Below are 24,497 nucleotides of genomic sequence, written 5' to 3'. Positions count from 1 at the left end.
GCTTTAAAAGCGCTGCCACGTGCTACACCCTCCCAGTAGGTTTTACTGATCACCACTGCCAATGACAACATCAAATCCTTTTGGCGTCCTTTTTGATGTTAAACTTTTATCTGACCTTGTTTTTAGTAAAACAATTTAAATTGTTCTGGGCGCACTGGATGTCGAGGAAAGAGTGCTTCCCCTCCTTGAGACAGAGGTTGGGAAAGGCCATATCAGGGTGTTGTTCACAGCCTTCTCCACTGCTAATATAATTATAACCTGCAGGTGGCCTCTGGTCAACAGAATTCCCAGCTAACAAACAAAACACAGAAGCTGAATGCCCTCATGCAGGAGAGAGCCAAAGGTGCCCTGGTCCGAGCTCGATTCACACACCTCAACAACATGGATGCACCGTCCAGATTCTTTATTTAACCTGGAGAGGACGGTGGCACAGAGGAAACAGATGGTGTGTCTCCAGCTGCCTGATGGGAGGCTTACTTCAGATAAGGCTGAGATCAAGAGACCAGTGGTCAATTTTTACATTGACTTGTTTAGCGGAGACCTGGAATGCTATTATGGAGCTAGTCCAAGACCTTCAGCAGTTGAGTCCAGAAGAACGCTGTAAGTTTTTATCCAACAGACTGAAGGTTTTTATTGAACTACTGATTGGAACGGACCAATCGTACTGTGTTCCTGAACGGTCCATGTTGGACAACTTGCTTTTAATGAGAGACTGTTTGGATGTGTGCGAGATGTATGGTTTGGATGTGGGGATTTATCTTTAGATCAGCAGAAGGCCTTTGATCGTGTAGACCACACTTTTTTGTTTGCTACACATTCTGTCATGGCTGAAGCTGCTTTACAATAATGCCTGTTGTGTAGTAAAGGTGGGGGGGGGAGTCTTAGCAGGTCTATCCCAGTAAAGTGGGGGATCAGGCAGGGCTGCCCCATTTCAGGCCAGCTCTACAGTGTGGCCATCAAGCCACTCCTCCTGACGCTGAGGGGTCTCTCTCTTCTAGGGCTGACTGACTGTACCTCTGTGGTCATATCTGCTTACGCAGATGACGTAAATAGTTTTGATTGGGACCGGGACGACAGAGAGTTAGAGGCGGCCCTGGTGTTGTATGGGAGAGCCTTCTCAGCTAGGTTAAACTGGGGGAAGAGTGGTGCTTGTCTGGATAGTTGGAAGAGCTGCAAGAACCAGGTGTCAGGTGTGGGCTGGACAGAGTCGGTGCTCTGTCTGAAGGCCTTGGTCTCAGCCAGGCTCAGGATAGAGCATGTGTTCTACAGACTGACCTGTAACCTGGGAGTTTTTGAGGAAGTGTGGGGCATTAGACAGGTCCTGTGTTCAGTAGTGGAGGATGGGTCAATGCAGCTTAATTTTTAGTTTTTTTAAGTGTGTGGGAGTAAGTGAGTGAGTGAATGAATCATTATTATTGATGAACTTGTTTTGGAAAATTGTTTCCGAAATAAAGTTTTCTTAAAGTCAAAGTCTTCTTCTTCTTCGAGTTTTCTGGCGGAATTCTCTGTTTCAGTGTGTAAACAAAGCATAACCTGAGTCAGACTCATGGGGATTTGCCCAGATGGAGCTTGTTTTCGTCAGTGTCTCCACGGTTTCTCCAAAGAAGCGTACGTGTCCACGCTCACATGATCCTTCAGCAGCTCCACAGGAAACACGACTCATGACCCAGAATGTTTTTGTGCGTCAGTACTTTCTGTATTTGATAACTTAAAAAAAATTCAGTTTTTGTAAAAGAGTAAAACTCAAACCGTATCTGGAAACTGAAATTCACAATTAAGTCAAGATAAATCAAATGTCCTGGTTAGTGACAATTGTGGGCTTGTTGTTTTTTTTGAATGGCAGAAGTTAAGAAATGTTTAACTTTTCACTTATGCAAATATATTACATTCAATTCAGTTCAATTTGATTTGTACGCGGCGCCTAATCACAACATACATGATCTCAAAGTACTGTACATAATAAGGCAGAAACCTTTATAATATTACAGAGAGAAGAGAAACTCAAAAATAAACCCAAATTACTTCATTATAATGACATATAATGATGTCATATTCACGCCCTGAGTGTGAGAGAGTGAGTGTGTGTGCACCACAGGAATTCCCCCAGCAGTCTAGGTCTATAGCTGCATAACTAAGAGATGGTCCAGGTTTCCCTGAGCCAGCTCTAACTATAAGCTTTGTCAAAAAGGACATTTTTAAGTCTAACTTTGAATACAGAGAGTGTGTGTCTGCTTCCTGAACTGTCATTGGGAGCTGGTTCTACAGGAGAGGAGCCTGGTAACTGAAGACTCTGCCTCCCATTCTGTAAACCTGAATTTAGGGATCTAAAGTGATCTGTTAGGGTGATAACGCAAAACTGGGTCTTTCCAGTATGAAAGGGCCTGACCATTAAGTGCTTTGTACGTGACAAGGATTTTTAAATTGAATTCTAAACTGTACAGGGAGCAAGTGTAGAGAAGCTGACACTGGAATGATATGGTCTCTCTTTCTCGTTCCTGTCAGAACTTGTGCTGCAGCATTTTGAATTAACTGAAGGTTTCAAACAGACTTGTTGGAAAATCCTGATAGTAAGGACTTACGGTAATAATCTAGACCAAATGTGACAAATGCATGAAGTAGTTTTTCAGCATTCTTTAAGGACAGGATGTTTCTAATTTCCATAATGTTCCGCAGGTGGAAGAAGGTTGTTCTAATGATTAGTTTTATGTGTGAATCAGATGACATGTCCTGGTCAAAAATAACTCCAAGTTTCCTCACAGTGAAACTGGAAGCTGCGTTGATGTCATCTAAAGTGACAATGTGGTCAGAGAGTTTTTCTCTAAGGTGCTGTCAGAGTTTAAATGTAGAAAGGTCATCCAGAACTTAATGTCTTAAGTCATTCCTGGAGTTGAACAACCTGATTTATTTCACCTGGCTTCATTGATAAATATAACTGTGTGTCATCTGCATTACAATGAAAGTGCATGTTGTGCCTTTTAAAAATGTTCCCTAAAGGAACTTTAAAAAAAATATATATATTTCTAACAATTATTTACGACATGCGTGTGATGTGCATGTGCCATTTGTGGTGGGTAGTCTCTCTGTATATGAGCATGGAAGTGTCATAAACGTGTATTGATGGGGTTTCATTAAGAGTTTATTATGGGAACCTTATTTAAACAGCCTTAGCAGATATATTGTGTATGCAAGAATAGGATGTAATGGGTTGATTAAAGGTGTCAAACCTACGGTGGCCCTGAGGTGCAAATGTAAAACAAAAAACACAAACGCAAATCACAAAACACAAAGACAAATGCAAAACAAAAAACACAAATGCTAATCAAAAAACTCAAACATAAAGGCAAAACAAAAAACACAAACGCAAAAGCAGACAAACAAAAACATACTAAGTTTGTGTTGTTTGTTATGATTGCTTTTGTGTTTTTTGGCAGAGTTTAGGATGTTATCTAATCTCTTCAACACCTCACTGTCTCAGGGCAAGGTGTGGGAACATCAATGTGTCATGTCTCTTATTATTATCTACTGAATAGAAAGACATTGGCATTGCTTCTCACAATATAAAACACAATATTGTTTGATGTCGAATACATCCTCAAGAAGTTAAAGTCATGAGAAGAAAAGTGGTCAAATGTCATTTATTTGACCTTACTTCCAACAACTAACAACATTGGTGCTAGTAATCAACAAGAGATTAAAGCACTATGTATTTTCATTAGTTTCTAAATGTGTGTTATCTAAAACCTTACAGTAAGTGAGGGTGTGGTTTTTTTTCAACACTAACCTTAAAGCCTCGAGCTTCGATCAATTCCCTTTTCAGTTACAAATGAATGAATTAACAAATAAATGAATACGTTATTACCAATACTTTCAGACATAGACCGTAAGCTCCAATTATCACTGCTTTTGGGTTTGTATCTGCATCATGTCCTCGTTTATGAAGCCCTAAAGTTTCATAACAAACAGTTCAGCTGCTGCTGAGATTGTATTGTTTTCCTGAGCTCTCCGAAGCAGATCTGAAAAGTGCTTGCTAGTGACGCCACTAGCAGGTCTCAGCACTCCTCTGAACAGCAGCTCTGGAGCAGGAGCAGTAGGAGGAGCTGCATCAACTGCTCGTTCTGTTGCTGCTACAATGACTATAAAAGTGTATGATTCTATTTTTTGGGGCAGCTTATGGCTAAGTGGAAATGGAATTAAATGAATTAAATAAGAGAGGAATTTCCCAGGTTTCCTAACAAACAAAGAAAAGATCCACCCCATTATTTTGTACTACAAGGTCAAAACAAGGTTATAAAGTGCTTAAACTGTTAGACACTTTATAATAAGGCAAATGTGTATATGAAATATTACCAAGAAATTGAAGAAAACAATGATAACAGTTCAGGCTTTTTGTGTGACGTGTCTTCAGGAATGGGTTTGACAGAAATAAATACGATTCTTTAAGTAAGGGGGAAAAAAAAAACATACAGTGAATCCAATGAATCCTGAAACTTCTGGGAATAAATGGAAAACGTGTGTCATGGAAAATAAAAGGCAGCTGTTTTGGTTTTGGAGTGGTGGGTGGGATTGTTTCTTGGAAAACACTTCCACATTGTCATGTTAGTGTAGCATTTGGGAAGTGTCCACTTTGTTCTGCTGCAATTCAATCTACCCTGTTCCTTTGTGATGATACTGTATATATTATAGCTGCAGAATGTGGCTATATTAACCTGATAAGCTACAGTCTTTTCACCGTAACAATATAAAAAAAAACACACATCACTAATAAGGAATGTTATCACCGATACTGATCACCTGCTCTTTATCTACACTTTTTTACACTGTACATAGACCATCATGCAGAGCAGAGAAACCCAACAGTTCACACAATGAGCAAACACTAGGCATCAGTGTTCAGTTACTTCACAAAATGATCCAATGATGGGGGTCACATAGCAGGGCACTGGGCTCCTGCTAAGCACTGAACGATTCGGTGAACGAATCTTTTGAACAAATCATTTTAATGAATGGATTCTAGTGATTCAGTACACTCAAAAGAACTGCCGATCCCATCACTATGACACACTGAAGTGGATGATTTATGATTGGTATGGGCTTATTTGTCATAAATCTCAGAGATAACTCTGCCCAATTGAAACCCACATTTCAACAGTTAAAAAGACAAATATTTGGAACTTGGATAAATACTGATTTCTAATATTTAGGCTTTAACCATGAATATGATTGCTTGGTCTCATTGCTATGCTTGTATTTTTGTTTAAATTTCAAAGTTCAATCTGTAACTGTTTTTGGATAGGTGGTTTACAAAGTGTTATACTTACTATTATGGTTAATATAATGATCCTAAAATATTAACATAAACCAACAATGTTTAACAATGTGTTAACTCCAGATTCTTTCAGTCAATCTATTTATCTTTAACTCTATGTGTTCATCACATTTATCAGTAACTTTATTGGCAATTTACAGGCCACAAAGAAAAGAACATTTACTTTTTTCTTAAGATCTCCCTCAACGAAATGGCTGATATCAGTCCTTTACTGCAATTGAAGTTTTTCCTGTACTTATTTTGAGGAATCGTTGTTTTATTAAAGCCTAAATATTGTGTTTGGTGTTGTTTTTGTAAGATTAGGGTATATATTTATTTAGTTCAGACCTTGCCACTCCTTTGCCACACAGTGACATTTTCTCAATCTGCTACTGCCTTGGGCATTGAATCCTCTTGATAAGAGCAGGTCATAAAGGTGATCATTCACAGTTGATGGGATGTGTGGGTGTGGGCTGGGTTTATGAGTCTTACTGTGCATATCAATCCCACTCAGTCTTTGACTGTCATGGGTCAAAGACTGAGTTTAAAAAAATAAATAAAAATTGCACCCCCTGAAATTTTCTTCAGGAAAATCTCATTTAATAGGTGCATAAGCAAGACAGTATCAATCTGTTGTTAAATGATTCTTTTGCCTCTGCCATGTTTCTAACCATTTGCAGCTATATCAATAGTGCCTTTGAATTATAATCTTATCTTTGTGGGGGTGTCTAATAACATTTGTTTCTCATTTCTGTAAATTATACTCGTTACATTGAAATCCACATTGTTTGTGACTACAATTGTAAAAATAATATGCACGTTAAGTAGTGCAAGCCAGAGAGAAAGGGAAAGGCAAACATATTTGCCTGTGTGCTTTAGGTTTGGCCCTAAAAACTCACCACTGTGTTTCTGCTTGGCTGCGATGCGTTCGCTGACGCTTGCAGAATTTGAGCACAGATGCACATTGCCGTGACTCTAATATTGGTGGTCCCCACCATCCATACTCAAACCTTCACCCTTGACATTTGGTTATATTTTAACAACCCCCACGATTGTACAATTTGACTACTTTCATGGGAGCCCGACCTCTTTATATGGGAGCTCAGCCCAAACCACAAAGCCACCACGAGGACAGAAATTTTATTTCCAAATGGATCCTATCAGATTATTGGAAATTGGCATTTTTAGCTGAAGGATTTTTATTCCGATCAGTTCTATATTCATGTTTGTGTAAATATAAATATGGTCATGTCCCCTTTATAGTGTTTTAAATTTTGCCCTCATCTTTTTCTCCACTTTGTCTTTTTGATATGTGAGGTGTGTTGAAAGATCACACCACAGTGTGTTCATGCGTGTGTGTCCAGCAACCACATAAAGACAGGAGCAGCATATTAAGTCAAGTATTTATTAACTGACCAAGGATCAAGAGCTTTCAAAACCTTTTGTTTCGCTTTTCTCTTAAAGGGAAAAGCGACTGAATAGGAAGCTGATTCCCTCCCCTGTAGTTGTTTGCTTTGTCGCACAAAGCCAATACAAGTGGAATATCAGAGCAGGGATATCTGTTACCAGAAAGTAAAAGTATGACTTCACAGAGCGACGATGCCACATGAGTGGTGTGGCCTTAAGGAGACACACTTTTATCCATGCACATGGAAACATGGGTACATACAAACAGCAACTGTCCTCCATTTCTGGACATCAGGATGTTCAAACGAGTTAAACACGGATTAGCCTGATTAGAATTTGCGATGAAGGGATTTGTGTGACATATTATTTGTACCTAGCGCCAAATTATAACATACAGAATCCTTTATTTGCACTGACTTGCTTGTAATCTCATCACATGAAATGATCTGTACCGCAGTCAGTGACGACACACACCATGAGCAGAGTGCCATATCCATGAAATAAACCTGTAGTTTGCAGTTGACAAAAATCAGAGATGTACCGTTAGCTTTAGAAATGTCCTGAGCTGTACCAATGCACAGCAAAACATAGCTACTGTGCAGAGATCCAGACTGCCACTCATTTACAGTGTGACAACATACAGTTCTATGTCTTGGACTTCCATATTCCCCAGTGTCTGCGAGGCCCGTGTTCTTGATAAGAGCCAGGTCTTCATCTCTGATCGCTTCTAATCCAGAGATGCCCTCGTACTAACCTGGTCCCAAATCGATCATTTAAAGGGACAATATGTAGTATTTATGGGTTTATATTACCCAAAATCCACTTTTGTATACATATTATGTGCTCCTGCATTGTCTAGTCGCTGTATAATATTCTTTGTTTCATTTACGTAGTGTTTCAAAAAGTCATTTAAAATAACATGGTTGTGTGCCACGGTCGCATAGCCACTGTTAGCAGCGAGACGCCATGTTTCTGCCGGAGCCTGTAAGGACAAACGCGAGAGAACAAAACAAGCGTCTCTTTACTTGTAGCAGAAGTCCCGCCTCCTCTCTCTCCGCTTCGTCTGCTACGGCGGTGGTAGCTCGCCCTCTCCCTCGCCTCACGAACCTCATCTGCTGACACGGAGAAAGACGACGAGGACGACATTTGACCAGCTGCGGATACCGTAGCGCTCAGGGAAGGGAGGGGGTGAGCAGAGCAGCAGGTCTTTGTTGTAAATTTCAGCCTCTCCTCTAGATGTCACTATAAACTACTTACTTCCCCTTTAAATACCTACGAATGTATAGGAAATGACAAAAAAGGCAACCCTTAAAATTGCGAAGCTGAAGGGGACACGTTGAAAAATATGGCACAACCAATGCACTGAGTGGAGGGTTCACAGGCAACATTCAGATATCTCTATCAGGTCACTCAGTGACAAGTTCTGCACCAAAGAGCACAAATTCTTCCTTTCTGATGATAAGTTCAGGGTTGGGCGTCAATACGCGTAGCTGAGTGTTAGCCTCGAGGTAAACTATTCCAGTCGTATGGAGGGATTTCTTCCACTGAGTCATGTTGCAATTGGCCGTGTCGACGGCTGACAGCAAAAGTATGTTGCGGTCGTAACTGTCCATGAGAGCAAACACCTGGACTTTGAGCTGTAGCTCCCCGGAGCACTTGGTCCTACTCTCAAAGGTGATCTGCAGGAAGACTCTGTACATGCCTTTTCTGGGCACCACCAGGTTTCCGTCAAAGTAGCGGAAACCTCCGAGACAGCGGGCCAATCCCTTCTCATGCTCCCACAGAAGGTATTTCCCATTTGTGATATTGCCAAAGGGAGCTGCCAGAGAAGTGGAACAGGAAAAGAAGCAAAAACAGGTTATTAATGTACATGCTGTATATAGGGGTGATTGCTCTAAATAAATGATCAAATGATGTTTGCTCGCTTCAATGACTTTCTATGAGCCATCATAGAAATAGGGTAATATTATTTTATATACGATTCAGATTGCATTTTGAGTTTCTAAAAATGTAGATTGTATAAAACACCTCTTGTTGTAAGAAGGCATCTATAATGTGTTACCTCTTATTATGGCACACGGCTTAGTGACATCAGGAATTTGCAGTTGTTTGCTGCTGGTGCCTGCAAAACAATGATGTTTTACACAGTGATGGATGAGTAAAATCAGCACAGCCTCTCTTCACACTTTATCACTGAAAAAAGACACTTACGTAATGATTGGCTTCCAGGATTCTTCAGGACCTGTAAGGAAACAAACCAATTAAAACCTCCAAGGAGACCCTCCACAGTAAATGCACTACTGACTCATTTGTATATTTTATTATAGTGATATGACCAAACAAAAGAACAACACCATAAAGTGATCATGCGATAAAAATTATGTGTCACTGAATCATCACAACAGCATCATTCCGAGTCCCATTATGAGTATTTTATATATGGGGGTGCCTTGTAAATAAATAAAAAAGGATAGAGAAATGTATAATAAAATAGGTACAACTTGTGTTTTCTTTTTGAGGGTACTCCATGGAGAACAAACATGACAAAACCTATGAATAAATAAATAAATACAGAGATAAATTAATTTATAACTAAATGAAAGAATACTTGCATAATCATTCCCATCCTCCATAAGCTATAAGATAACTTTTGCTTGGGGTAAAAGCACTTAAAGGTGCTTTATGTAATAAATCTACACACGTATTATTGTATAAAGCAGTATTAAGCATTAATAATACATAAAGCATATTGTGTAAAGCATTAATGAGTGCTTACAAACAGATCATCTAATTAGAGCCATTGTTCAGCCTGAAACAAAAGTGTAAGCCCAATTTATACTTCTGCGTAAAGTGTTCTGCGTAGGCTACGTAGAGACTCTGCGTCGACGCAGAGACTGTTAAAGAGCCTCTGCGTCGTCTCCGTCTGCACGAAATATTTTTTAAGTGTCTGTCACTCCGTCAAGGGACAACAGAGACGACAAGAGCTGCGATTGGTCCTCAGGACAGGCCGAGCGAAGCTGCTCTGTGACGGCTATCAGTGCGCTCCGGGCGTCCTGGCAGAGGCGGAGCTGATCCCCGCCGATAACGCCGCTGCCGAACTATAAATACGTCATATCTTAACACACACAGCACATGTTTAGACCCTAAATGGCCAATTTCTCGCCTCAAATTATCTTAAAACTGCGTTCCGTCACACAGAAAAGTGAGAAACGGCCACTGTTTCAACAACAACAGTCTTTCTCTCTCTTTCTTTCTCGGAGGCCATTGCTCACTGTAGCCTGAAGCACAACAACCTTGCGCAGCGACCCCTACTGATCGGGCGGGAAATTGTAGCGAGTGTCCGTCACCACGACGCAGAAGTATAAATGCTCGAGGCGTCTCCTTGGTGACGCAGACGGATAACGCATACGCAGTCGGAGAAGTATAATGTGGCCTTAATAAACTCATGAGCGGGTTTGGCGCACATAAAAACAAAAGGTCATTCTCATTCTGACGTGACAAAACTTTATGCACCAAACTAACATTCTATTATACGGAAGCGTATTGCATTCACTTGAAAAAACAAACAAACAAACAAAAAAAGTTGTTCTCAGTAATTAATTTTCGGTTTGATTTTTTGAATAATTTTTTTCTGTTTTTTCTGAGTAATTTTTTATTTATTAGAGTTTTAGTTGCTTAAAGCGGAGCAGCGGCAGCAGCAGCAGCAGCGTCATTACCTGGTGATGGTGTCCTCTCTCAGTGAGCGTGATCAGCGTCACAGCAGCAACAAGCAGCAGCATCATCATCAGCAGCAGCACAACCACCGTTAAAAAACAAGCCATTCTCTGCAAGAAGGTCTCTCTGTCCATGTTTCTGCGACAGGTTCTCCTTTCTCCTCCACCTTCTTCATAGCAGCAGCAGCGAAGGTCTCTTCCCTCCTCCATGCTGATAGTGTTCCTCTTCACACTGAAGTTGGGCTCCATGAGAGCCCACTTTTATCCTATTTCCAGGCAGGGCTGGACTCTCATTCTTGCATGCTGAGTTTCGTGTGTCTGACACAAACTTCCTCTTCCGAGGGATGTCCTCACTCCTCCTCACTCCTCATTTCACGACGTTCCCCGATATGTGGGAGTGCCCGTCCTCTGTCATGTGCTCTGTGATTTATGTCGTTTGTTGACCTTTTACACACACACACACACACACACACACACACACACACACACACACACACACACACACACACACACACACACACACACACACACACACACACACACACACAAAGGCCACATTATACTTCTCCGACAGCGTTAATACGTTATCCGTCTGCGTCACCACGTAGACCACTCGAGCCTTTATACTACTGCGTCGTGGTGACGGATAGGCGCTGCAATTTCCCGCACGCGTATTGCAAATACACCAAATAATGAAGGGTGACGGGTGATAAGTGTCATGTCACGTGCGAACATGCCTGTGCTCTCACTCGTCTCAATGTACTGACACTCAACTTTTAATTTTATTTAAATTAATGTACGTGCACACTGTCCTGGAATAAAAAAAAAATACAAGAAAGTGGTCACAGAGCCATATTGTTCACCCTGAAGCAGATAAATTGTAGGTTGAAAAAGTTTGCCCCCCTGAAAAAAATGTAATGCCCCCCCTTAAATACACACACACATACACACACACACACGCACACACACACACACACACACACACACACACACACACACACACACACACACACACACACACACACACACACACACACACACACAGAGGCATATTAAGTCAAAAATAATAAGAGAAACGATTATTAGTTTAATATTTTTTTTTTAAATCGAAATTATGAGATAAATAGACTTTGTATCTCACTCGTGGTTATGACTTTTTATCTCATAATCTTGACTTTCGATCTCATAATTAGGACTTTTTATGTCACTATTTAGACTTTTTATCTCATTATTTAGACTTTTATCTCATCATTTAGACTTTTTATACCTCTTGGTTTTGCTTTGTTTTTCTGGCGGAAACGGGCTCCCATAGCTTCCATAGGTATTTGTATGATTGTTTCTTTTTTTTCATTATTTTTGTTGAAATCATCACCATCATCATCATCATCACTATTCATACTCCACAACCACTAGGTGGCAGCAATGCACCATTGTATTGTTTATGAGCTGCAATTGGAGCGCAAAAAGAAGAACTCCCACTTTTCACTGCGCGTACTGTTTCCGGACATTACCAAACAAACTCATGAACAAGTAAACACTGGAGGAGAGACTGCGGGTGTCGAACAGCGGCTCACTTTACCGCGGTTGTCAAGATTGTTCAGGATGAGCGTCATGCGGACCGCCCTGAGTATGGTCGTGGTGCTGGGAGCTGGTTTTGGGTCGTGGGCTATGATCTTAAGCCAAGAGGATCAGAAAAAGACGATCAGGGTACAGAGCTCAGTGGATTTCAATGTGGTGTCTGTTGTGACTGCAATTGTGTCTGTGTATGTGTGTCTGACTGAAACCGGGTCAGTTTGAGACTGTAACTATGTCTGTGAAACTGTAACTCTCTGTATGGCTGTTATTGTGACTGTGGGTAACTGTGTGTCTGCGTGTTAGCCATACAATCACTGCCAATTAGCACTTCTTTCATCAACATGTCGAGGTTATTGACAGGTGTTTTTCATTACTGCAACAATACACTGAGGTTTTTTTGTTGTAGAGAGTAGCAGACTAATGAGAGCTATTGAAATGTTGACATTTGTCAGTAAAATGGAATGTAAATAATGCATTTTTAGTATCTACGTAGGCTAGCAATGAAACCCAAAACAGAAAGACATTAATACTGTACATTTAAAGGTGCATTATTTAATGTTCATATAACAAACTGAACTCACCAACAACAACAGTACAACCAAAATATTTGCATTACAAAAGATATTTTACAGACTGCAAATCATGTTTATGCTTTGAAATCATGTTTTGGCATGTGGCGCCACCTACAGCCGTCTACCAATCATTGCAGTCAGTAGAGTCTCAGCTGCCGAGCAACCACAGGTTGCCAGTTACGTCAGAAAATGAAAGCTAAAAGACCTCTGTATTTTGAATTTGAATGTAGTAACCGTTTTTGGCCACATTCTTACATATGGCACCTTTAAGAATGTATTAATTGCTATTTATTTCATCACAGCCTTGTCAAATATATGATGTTTTGAATGCACCTGCCTTTGTCTGCAACAGAACCTGCCTGAATCAAACCCAATGCGAATGGAAGAGTCAAGGAGGAGGAACATTCTGGCCATGCAGGCTCTCAAAGGCGCTGTGGAATCTAGCGACAACATTGCACCAGGAACCTCAGGATCTGTGAAATAGACCAACATTGCTGCTGCTGCTGCTGCTGCTGCTGCTGCATGACACACAGGGCAACACTGCCTGTTCAAGTGAAGATGGACATTTGTTATTTTATAAGGAGGTGATTGTGTCATTTTCAGCTCTGATGTATATGTTTCATGTGTAAACAAGTTGACCACTGGATGTTGCAGTGGTTAATTAAAACACTGCCATAGCACATAATTATATTCAGCATTAGTGGACAAACAGAAGACAAACACAATCAACAGATTTTGTGTTTAACTCTTGGTAAATCATGGACTCAGACTAGATTTACCAAGTGCTAGTCTGCACAGCAACATTAACACAACAATTACTTGCATTACACTGCCCGTTGCTAATGCTAAAGTTATGTTACATTATGCAAATGCGACACTTACCCTTCCATCATTAACACAGTCTTAAGGCCACATTATACTTCTCCGACTGCGTAATGCGTTATCTGTCTGCGTCACCACGTAGACCACAAGAGCCTTTATACTTCTGCGTCGTGGTGACAGATAGGCGCTGCATTTTCCCGCCCGATCAGTAGGGGTCGCTGCGCAAGGTTGTGGTGCTTTTGGCTACAGTGAGCAATGGCGTCCGAGGGAGAAAGACTGTTGTTGTTGAAACAGCGGCCGTTTGTCACCTTTCTGTGTCCCAGAACGCAGTTTGAAGATAATTTGAGGCGAGAAATTGGCCATTTAGAGTCTAAACATGTGCTGTGTGTGTTAAGATATGACGTATTTATAGTTCGGCTGCGACGAAGTCGGCGGTGTTCAGCTCCGCCCTCTGTGGTCGCTCGCTGCTCACTGTGAGCCGGCACAGAGCAGCTCAGCTCGGCCTGTCCTGAGGACCAATCGCAGCTCTTGCCGTCTCCGTTGTCCCTTGACGGAGTGACAGACACTTAAAAAATATTCCGTGCACCCAGAGACGACGCAGAGGACTCTGCGTAGCCTACGCAGAGCACTTTACGCAGGAGTATAAATTGGGCTTTAATGATTTGAAGAATAGCAACACTTAACAAAAAAACAAAACAAAACAAAAGAGTCTGAAACCAGAAGCAATACAATCAGTGAAATTTATAAAATTGAGCTAATAAACCATAGATCAAGGCAGGGGCGATTCTAGTGCTACCCTAGCTTTAGGGGTGCTGAGCACCCCATGAGCCTCACCATCACCACCCTTTTTTCACACAAAAACAAAAAACATACCATATTTATACCAAATAAACATAATTTGATAAAACATATAACTGTATATAATAATATGCAATAATATAACACATACATATAACTGGATATAAGAGGATTATATCATTTATTTTTATTTATTTTTTTAATATATACATTTTAAACCATAAACTACAGAGTATATTTTGCACATTATCGAAGCTTATCATAGACAAACACAAATCTTAGAATAACAACATTTCTTACCCCTAAAACTGGCTAGCATTGCCCATGGATCAAGTAATAACTCAGATCTAAGAATATATTTTGTATGAAGCGTTCGCAAACCCACAGCCCAAGGGCCACATGAGGACCCCTGATCAATTGTATTTTTTGTGACCTTTATATTGTTCTGTATCAAAACAAACACTTTTGAAAATTGTGGAAAATACTGTCACAAATGTGATTGCTACATCATCGTAAAAAGTAGTATGGTGATATAATTTGAAGCTCATATCGACCACAGCTGCTGGTTAAGTCATATAAAACAAAATGCGATCTCAGTGACTGCAATATGATCGTTTGTGTCACACAAGGTGATTTGGTTTTATATGAACATAAGGGCATTTGTGTTAGCTCACGTTCTCTTGCCTTAAGCTTTTTGTATTAATGTATTTCAAAAAGCACGTTCTGAATTATTCTTTTACAGATTTTTGAAACACTAAAGGAAAAAGCCATGTTTGTAAGTGAAGAGAGTAGACGCATACAGGTAAAAGTTACAAATTAACAAACAAACTAATTTATTCCTTTATGTATTTATTGATAGGGAAATACATATGTATCATTAAAATTTCATTAGTAATTTGTAATCAATTAATGTCACGTTAGGGGAGAAAAAACGGTCAAACCCCAGACATCACCTCGCGCCGGAAAAACTGTTCATTTCCGCTTCCGGTCAAGAAAACAGCTCGACAACATCCCGTCATGTAAGCGTTTACAGTTTAATAATAACAGTAAACCTGTGGGTTTTAATACGTGTTTGTTTGATTGATACATAAGACGTGTGTGAGTTACGCTACATGGCTAGCACCGCTCATTGTCCTGGCAAAAGAAAGCAACAGCCCACGACGCAGCATACGTTAACGTTAGCTACCGCGGCTAACGTGTGCGCCGAGAGCTTAGCTTGTAAACTAACTTCCGTGGTCCAGTGTCTCCTCGGTCATTCATTAGCTCTGTGTGGCGAGGTGTTTACGAGCCTTAACGTGACTCTGAGCTACAAGCCGCGAATGTGACCGTGAAATCCTAGGAAATAAAATGTCCGTCTAAAGAGCTAAGCGCTGCTACATTCAAACGGGAGTGTTCTATCGCATCATCTGAGACCTCATAAGATGGATGGATGGATGTAAAATGTCAGGGCAGAGACGTTTAGATCTATACACTTAGCCTTCATATTTATGCTTTCATACAGATGTAAACATGAATATAGCAGTTTGCGTCACTGATGCTTCTACTCCGCTTTACGACCCAATTACTGACTGAGGTGATCAACGGCTATTGAATACCATTGTGTTCATTGTGCCAGCAGCTACATCTATTCACTTAAAACATACCAGTGCACGTTTAAAAAATAAATGTTTTTATAATGATAAATGGTGACCTCCAAAACATATCTTGACGCCATCATGACTCGGGCTCTGATATTTGTTTTTTGGCATTGTAGCGTCTCAGAAACCATTTCCACAGTATACATCTGTCTGTGAAATGTTTTCTTTAAATCAGAAATGCACAATATTGGACTTTTTGCAAATATGCTTCCCAATATATTGGGCTGATAATCGATCCCAAAACCGATGTATGTTTTTTTCTTCCTGTGCCTAACTGCAGAGGCAATTTAGTCTCTTCTGTAGTGAAATTAATATAATATTTTGTTGCAGCAGATGTACGTATACACTTTCTTGACTAAACGAAATAAACAAGTGTTAACAATTAACAAAGTTAAATAGATAGCAGCCTGTTTACTGTTGTTGTTAACTTGTGATTAGTCATATTGGCAGATCCTGGTATCGATAATACCGATCTGATAATACAATTTAAAATCAACATCTGCTGATACTGAAATCGGACAGAGAATATCGCACATCCCAATTTTAATATTACATTCACTTTCCCAGTAATACCTACAGCCCCAACACACTGCTGTGTCCAGCTCAGCTCACTGTCTGAACAGACTTTTAGGCGCACAGTTTGATTCTTCTGTATGACCAAATATCTAGTGAGTTTTTAAACAAAAAATAAAGGAGGTAAGATATTATCTCCATGGTATCGGTACTGACCGATTAAACATGTTATTTGTGTAGCACATTTAAAACAATGTTGCAAAGTACATGCCATGAGATAAAAGTCACTTACAGGTGACCCATATATTACCAAAAATAATTGTTATTTCAAATATGCTTGAAGTCGAAATAACTAATTTGATGGATTTCTAGTATTTCACTTAAAAATGTTGCCCAATTTATACTATCTGTGTAACTAAATGTATTTTATGTAAGTGTAAGATAAAGTGGTTTCAGTGTGTTTTACAGACACGTTAAGCATAAAAAGCATTTCTTTTTACAATTCTGAAAATAAATTAATAATTGTTCAGTACAAATCATTATTTTTGTATGCACACGATCATCTCCATTCTATAAAATATAATGTTTTAAGTTCCATTTTAGGGTCACATTTGTACGACGGAGTATTAGGGCCACACATGAAGAAAAAATATATATTTTTGCCGTGACGAGATTAAGACTTTAATGTCGACATGTCGACTCGATAATAAACTCCAAATGTCGAGAATAAGGTTGAAATTAAGGTCGAGATCAAAGTCGATAGACATTTCAACTTTATTCTCGACATTTCGACTTTAATGTCGACGCGTCGACTTTAATCTTGTCACGGCAAAAATATTTTTTTCTTCATGTTGTCATAATACTACGTTGTACATTTGGGTGGGAGCTGTAGAAGAGGAAACTGTTATGTCTCCCTCTTGAACAAACACTAGAGGGTGCTACAGTATGTGATTTGATGTTTGTCTCAACAGAATGCCTAAATCAAAAGAAGTGCTCTCTTCCACATCTGGAAGTGAATCTGACAGTGAAGTTGAGACCAAGGTTTGTGTTTTATAATTCCTCTTATTTGTTTTCTATACAATACATTTTTTTCTTCTGTGAATACCTTTTATACAATTAAAGTTTTGACAGTTCTGTGTAGAGCAGTGTTTCTCAATCCCTCTCCTGGAGACTTCACTGCCCTGCGTGCTTTAGATGTTTCCCTGCTCCACCACACCTGATTCAAATGAGTGGGTCATTATCAGGCTTTTGTAGAGCTTGATTACAAGCTGACCATTTGAATCAAGTGCATTGGAGCAGGGAAACATCTAAACTATGCAGGACACTGTGTTCCCAGGACCAGTGTCGAGAAATCCTGGACATTATGGGCATCTCACTTTCTGTATTGTATGACATTGAAAGGCAAATGGTCATTTCTTTGCACATGTATTTTTTTTGCTTATTTTCAGCATAAGAGAGTCTTAACTCCTATTTAGTAACAGCAAACACATGGACAGTACTTTTAAACTGTTCAAAACACAAGCTCTAATCATTATCCTTTGTAGTGGACAGCAACATTTGCCTTCTGTCCTGTTTTTAACCCTCATGCCCATACGTGATAGACAAACAATTGTTTGAGCTTACAGTGTCAATGATGGGAAATGGAGACATGCACATTATACTTCATTATATATTTGAACAGAAATCTAAAGGAACATGAAAGCATCATTACTTGGCAAGATGGAGGCAGATGATCCGCTGTGATGACCCCTTAAAGGGAAAAAGAATAAGAACTCCCCTCTATTATGATGTATTCCTTTCATTATCTTCTCAGTCTGAGCACAACTATTTTTAGCTGGGGTCTTCTGTAAAATAATTAAACCTCAACTATATATTTCTCTTATTTTAGGCGAGGACACAGCGAAGGGCCATAATGTGATAAATATTTATTTTTTTGTTTTTAGGCAAAGAGAAAGAAGCCCAGCGTTCAGGAGAAACCATCCAAGAAACCAAAGAGCGGGGAGAGCTCAAAGCCAAGTGGTTCTTCCAAGGCCAGCAGCAATGGTGATGACAACATGTTCCAGGTGGGTTTCACAGGTCCTCAATTATAGTTAAGCTTTTTTAACAAAGAAAAAATGTAAATTCTTCGTTTGCATCTAGTTTCAGGCCACTTTCAGGCATTGCGTCTTCGTAACAGTTATATTTGTACAATTTCTAATTCACTATATCCCTTTCAGACATGAACAAACAATATTAGGGCTGAAACGATAGACTTTCTTAATAATTTATTGATTAATTGCTCGATGAATCCAGTTTGATGATGGTGTTCTCAGATGTCTTGGTTTATTCACAAACGTTCAACTTTAATCATTTATTTGTCATATGGAGCAAATAAACCAGAAATGATTCCCTTTTAAGAAGCTCAAACCAAAATAGTTGCACATTAACTTAGTCATTAATTAATTATCAATTAAATGTTACAGCCCTATACAATATTATTCATTAATGAAACATAAAACTTCCAAACATAACATTTCCATACATAAATACATATAGGTGCTTTAAATTTATCCTCTCATCAAACCCACACCAACCAGGTTTACCTTAGAAGTTGTAAAGATGACATGTCCCTGCTCGACATGTCCCTGCTCGAAAATGACATGCCCAAACTAAATAGAGTAAATCTCTGCAGTTACAAGCTCTATGTGGATGATCAAAATAAAGATAACACTTGTGAGATTCCACCAGAGGTGTAAGTTTCACTCTAGATGCCACTGTGTCAGAGTAAATGCACATGGAACACAGCATAAATGAAGTTTTTTTTTATCTCGCTTAAAAAAATATTGCATTTTAAAACAAATATCACCTTTAAAGTATGCAGTAGGAGCTTAAAAACACATGGAGGTCATGTAACAACATGTGGACATGAGCTGTGCAAAGTCTGATGCTGCTGCAGTGAAGCAGAGTAAAATGACAGGTTTTAGTAAAGAGATGTCTAGGCGTTCTCCGTTTGGCACAGTTTGGCACCATTTGGGATTTCTTAGGTACCAAATTATTGAAAAAAACATTTAATTTTATTTACATGTCACTATTGGTCTAAAAAGAACTTGTTTTGGAAAAAAAAACCGATGACAACTCGCTGTAAATCGACGCTCCCTGTGCCGTGCGTAATAACAACTCTGTGACTCTGCAGCGTCTTCTGTTACGCATCGCCATAGCTCTGGCTTACCTTGGTCAATGTGGACGATTGACAGCTTGTTTTAAACCTCTAAACCAGTAGAATCAGACCCCGGTCTCCAAATGCGTGTGAATCACTTCATTAGCGAGTCAAAAGGACATAAATGCATATGACGCATTTGTGCGGACATTTGCCCTTCTTTAATCAGAACGATCTAATGTTTAACAAAGTGTTAAATGTAAATCAACCAGTGTTGCTGAACAATGGTTAGCCTGATATATATTCTCAACTGGAACGTGGTGAACTGGGGAATGACGAATGACAGCTCCCAATGTAAATGGATGCCGCATATGTTTAAATCCATAATCGCTGTTCTAGTGCCCTCGTCTATGAACAACACTGTGATATGAGATGAGCTTTAGGGTAATAACTTTCTTGTGTGGGTGGTGAACTCAAAGGCCATAAAGTGTATTTATCCCAAAAATGTGTTATATTCATATGGTTGTGACCGAGATGAAACCAGTTAATTTACCCTTAAAAAGTAAATTAGGATGAGGAACAGACTTAGCCTCAGCACCATCTGTTTGAATCTTCAAATCATCAGAAAGAGCATCTGTTGACAGCCACTTTGCTTCTTGCAGATTGGGAAGATGAGATACGTCAGCGTCCGAGAGTTCAAAGGTAAAGTCCTGATTGACGTCAGAGAGTACTGGATGAACCAAGATGGAGAGATGAAGCCGGGGAAGAAAGGTAATGACATCAGTAAGGCCTGCACATGCTGCAGATCTGTCTGAATAAAGTGTGTGTGACATCCATATGGTCCATATCTATGTGATAATCTACTGCAGGACAACGTTTAAAGTTTTTTTTTTTTTCCATCTCTTGCAGGTATCTCCCTGAACCCCGAACAATGGAGCCAGCTGAAGGACCAGATCTCAGAGATCGATGATGCCATTAAGAGAATATAAGCATTCCTCTCAGTTTTACCTCTTGGCAGATGAGTTTTGTAAAAAAAAAAGTCTGGGTTTGTTTTATAATGGATTTGTTTAATTAGTAGCTGTATAGACCCAGTGTTTGTCTCGGAATACTCCAGTTGTCTGTGTGACCTTTGAATTTTGAGCAGTTATAGTCAAAGTAAACAGTTGGAAGATCATTGTGGTTTGCCTTAGGGTGCACTGTTTTTGTATTGAATGATAAAAATGAGGCACTAACATTGTATTGTTGAGCTATGTGTAAGTCCATGTGCACACTTTATGTGACTGTAAAAAAACAAAAAACAAGAGTTTTCACAGTCTGAAATAATATCAGTGCTTTTCATTGTAATTGAAATGGATATTATATTAAATTGGGTTATTAAAGCTATGGTCACGTGTGGAAAATGTAGCAATCAGAGGCTGTATTTTTGACATCATGACATTATCCCACCCAGAAGGGGGTGGGATAATGCCCAACCTGAACAGAAACTTGGCTGCACATTATTTGCCATGTTCTCTGACTTGCTTACTGTACATGCTAATGTTTGGCTGTTTTTGCTCCCTCAGTTTTATTTTTACGCCTCTAGCTTGTTTTAATACTGCATTCCATTTACTGGGATGGATGCATGGAGGCAAACATATCTCAGGCTAGCCATCGTTACCAATACCAGTCGTTAACAGTGCTCTATGTGGTATTTTGCACACACAATCAGTCGAACTAAAAATGACATCATATGACAGAATATGAGTCTATTTGTGGATTTAAACATACTGCATTCAATTTACTTAAAAAGTCTAAACTGGGAGTGACGTCGTCCTGAGTTCATCACGTTCCAGTCAAGAGGTCTAGAATGTGTGTTGGGCTAGCCGTTGTTAATAGCAGTCGATAACAATGCTCTACATGGTATTTAGTGCAGAAGAACTGTAGCGTAAGTGTCTACAAATTAAAGTTTAGCAATAATACAGTTTACAACTGACTGAAGTGGTATAACAGTAAAAGTAGCAGTGTTTGTGTGGTGTCAGCCATTTTGGAGTGAGGAATAGTGAGGTTGCTCCAATATTTAATATTATTGTGAAAAGCAATTCTTTAAGGATCGGGATGATCTATTTTGTCACTTGATTTACTTGAAGATGAGTGGGTATGCTAGAAGTATTGATCGATACTGCACCTGTATTACAATTAAAAACCAAGGCAGGAAGTTGCCTGGACACTGACAACAGCTGATTACATTAGTTTAAAGGACATTTTTTGTGAACCTTCCATGTTTATTAAAGTGAACAGGAAATTGCAACAATGTCTTGGAAACAGAAAATGACCCCCCCCCCTTCACAAAATACCACACTTGCTTCAGTTGGGTTTGACATGGAGCCCCCTGTAACCCTAAAGTTTCTGACACAAAATATTGTGCATTTTCAAACCATAATTGGAAATAATGTTGTTTTTAGTGAGAAATTAGGACACGTCATCTGTTTCTTACATTTGGTCCGGTATAAAAAAGCTCCAACACCTACTGATATTCTAACCTTGTTGCCCGCAGCCTATCATAACAGGGAGACATTCCATCTGTAAGTCAAACTAACATCTGATTGTCCTGTCGTAGTGCTGCTCTCCTCAGATTGCCTCGGTGTGTTTGCTCTGAGCACATGCTGCAGATGAGCCGTTCTCCGACTCGCGCACACACACACACACACACACACACACACACACACACACACACACACACACACACACACACACACACACACAAACGTAGACAATGGAAGGATTGCTGTAACGAGACCGTTTCCCTGAAACATCAGGGTGTTCTGACTCTTGGTAAAGTTCACAGCAACTTTGTGACGCCTGCTGAGAGGAGAAGTGTGATGGTAACTGTTTGAAGAAAATTTACAGTTTACTGGTGACCTGTCACAGAAGGACGGGAGGGAGTAGGGGGGATGGGATGGAGGGGGGGGCATTTGTTGACTTTTCCCAGGCACTTGCTGCTGTGTGGACATGTGTTTCCAACAAGAAGTGACGCCTAACAAAGCCCTGGCTCAGATGGTTCCATCTCTGTGCCACTGTTTACTCATGCATGCCTGCGCTGGTCACTTCTTTCTCTTTTGGCACGAATGGCTCCGGAAAGAGTGCTGAAGGAGTCAGGAGCACATGAAGCTGCAGCTCTACGTCAAACCGATGGCAGCATTTTGTAAGGACTGTCCTCAAAATGGCAGATAAACGTGTACCAATTGGTAGTGGGCACAAGATACCCACGAATGGCATCCCCCCTTCCTGGCTTGACCTCTCTGTCCATGTTCTCAGCTCGTTATTGAGCAACTTCACACTACAGCTCAATTACTACAACTATTACTATGTCTCATATTGCAACTCATTACTGCTCACGTTAATATTATCCTCATCCAACCTTCATCTACGACTCGTTTCTCTGTAATATTAATTGTATAATAATTGTAAAGCTAGAGTTAAAAAAAATACAAAAAATACTAAAATTAAAATTCTGCTGAAAATGTCCTTGTGCTGTTCTACCAGAATACAGCAGGAAATCAGGTCAGAGATGGAAATTTCATTACTACACTGCTGATTTCAAAGGAAAATCATTCATACATTTCAACAATATTTACCATTATTCTACATGTATTTTGTATAACTTTAGAACAGTGGTTCAACATTAATATTTAGCCTGTCTGTAGCTATTCCATGGGTAAATCAATTCATCTTAACACATTATACATAATACAACATTTTTGAATAGGAACTATGAATTATAGATTTATGGAGTTATTTTGTCAAACAGGTTTCCATCACATTGTGTTCAGGATTTCTTGAGTGGGCCCCTTAGCTCATTCAGACCGTGGTAGACTGTAAACACAAGCGTCATTATTTTAGCTGCAAACAGCAGAGTTTGGTCTGAAGCGTGAGTTATGGTTACAAACATCAAAGGTAAGACGTGATTTATGTTCATCGCTGTTTGAAGTGGATGTTGTTTTTGCGTTCAGCGGCTGGTTCTGTGACGTTTGGTTGTGGAAAGACAAATACACAGTCGATGGCTGGACTCGGGGCCAGTGAGGGCCATTGTATCTTCAAAAAGTGTTGAAGATACAAGAGTCACCTCTCAACCAAGAGTCTTCTTAAGTTCTGAAAAACTGGTGGAAACCTCCAGGTATTTATGCTGCATTCCATTTATAGCGGAACTTGGTTCTGGGAATGTGTTGTTTATATATCTTCGTTGATATGTACACTGACTTCAATTCATGTATTTAAAGGACCACATTTAGTGGATTTAGTGCCATCGAGTGGTGAAGTTGAAACCAATCAAACACCTTTTGCTTCACCCTTCCCATCCAGGTGTTTATAATGTTGCATTCCATTTATGTCGGAAGTTGGAACTGGGATTGACTTGTACTGCAATCTAATGAGCTTCCAGGCTTGTTACACTTCCACAAGTTGTGTAACAAGCCACATCCATGTTTTTTAACCTGTGTACTGGACATTTCTTCTTGTCCACCACAAGTTAGAAAAGGAAGCTCTTTCCAGAGGGACACATTGTTACGGTTTGAGTTTGATGGAAACCGATCTTGTATAAATACAGGAAATGACTCTGGTTGTTCCAGATATGAGTTTATTTACAAACAGTCCATGTAATTATGATTTTGTTTGCTTGCGATATTTAAACTTTTCCTATGTTATTCTTAACAATTAGCAGCTCCTTTCATTGACAGGTCTGTTATAGTGCTTCGAGCAGCAGGCTATTTAGTCTTTCTTGAAGAGCTCTTGAAGTAGCACCATTATTGGCAGCGTTAACATACAGTGGTGTAGACAGACCGAGCAGTATCAGCTGTTTATCACAGATGATGACCAATTGTCTTACATGATTTTCATATTCCCATAGCAGCCTCCACATTAAAACCTGTTCTCTATGGGACAGCAGACTTTGTTTTCCCCCCCCGCTGTGATGAGCATGACGGTGATTGGACAAATGCTTCAAAATTGCCACTTCCAGGGAAGCTCAGCTTCTCTCAGTGTCAA

At 39.7% G+C, this 24,497-nt stretch overlaps 2 protein-coding genes across 2 annotated transcripts; one reads left to right on the top strand and one right to left on the bottom strand.

Moving 5' to 3' along the window:
- Positions 1-6,783: 6,783 nt before the first annotated feature.
- Positions 6,784-10,673, bottom strand: LOC310924752 (tumor necrosis factor ligand superfamily member 15). The gene is made up of 4 exons (XM_083886576.1): positions 10,593-10,673; positions 8,924-8,954; positions 8,775-8,834; positions 6,784-8,531 (listed from the first exon to the last, which is right to left on the bottom strand). Exons 1-4 carry the CDS (start codon positions 10,599-10,601, stop codon positions 8,119-8,121), a joined length of 513 nt encoding a protein of 170 aa, XP_083742702.1. The 5' UTR covers positions 10,602-10,673; the 3' UTR covers positions 6,784-8,118.
- A 4,509-nt stretch (positions 10,674-15,182) lies between these two features.
- Positions 15,183-20,852, top strand: sub1b (SUB1 regulator of transcription b). Its single transcript, XM_083886218.1, has 5 exons — positions 15,183-15,211; positions 17,314-17,383; positions 18,286-18,405; positions 20,141-20,249; positions 20,388-20,852. Exons 2-5 carry the CDS (start codon positions 17,315-17,317, stop codon positions 20,465-20,467), a joined length of 378 nt encoding a protein of 125 aa, XP_083742344.1. The 5' UTR covers positions 15,183-15,211; position 17,314; the 3' UTR covers positions 20,468-20,852.
- Positions 20,853-24,497: the final 3,645 nt, after the last annotated feature.

Source organism: Microchirus variegatus (assembly GCF_963457635.1).
Source record: "Microchirus variegatus genome assembly, chromosome: 3".
Taxonomy (NCBI): domain Eukaryota; kingdom Metazoa; phylum Chordata; class Actinopteri; order Pleuronectiformes; family Soleidae; genus Microchirus; species Microchirus variegatus.
This window is presented reverse-complemented; position numbering and strand designations above follow the sequence as displayed.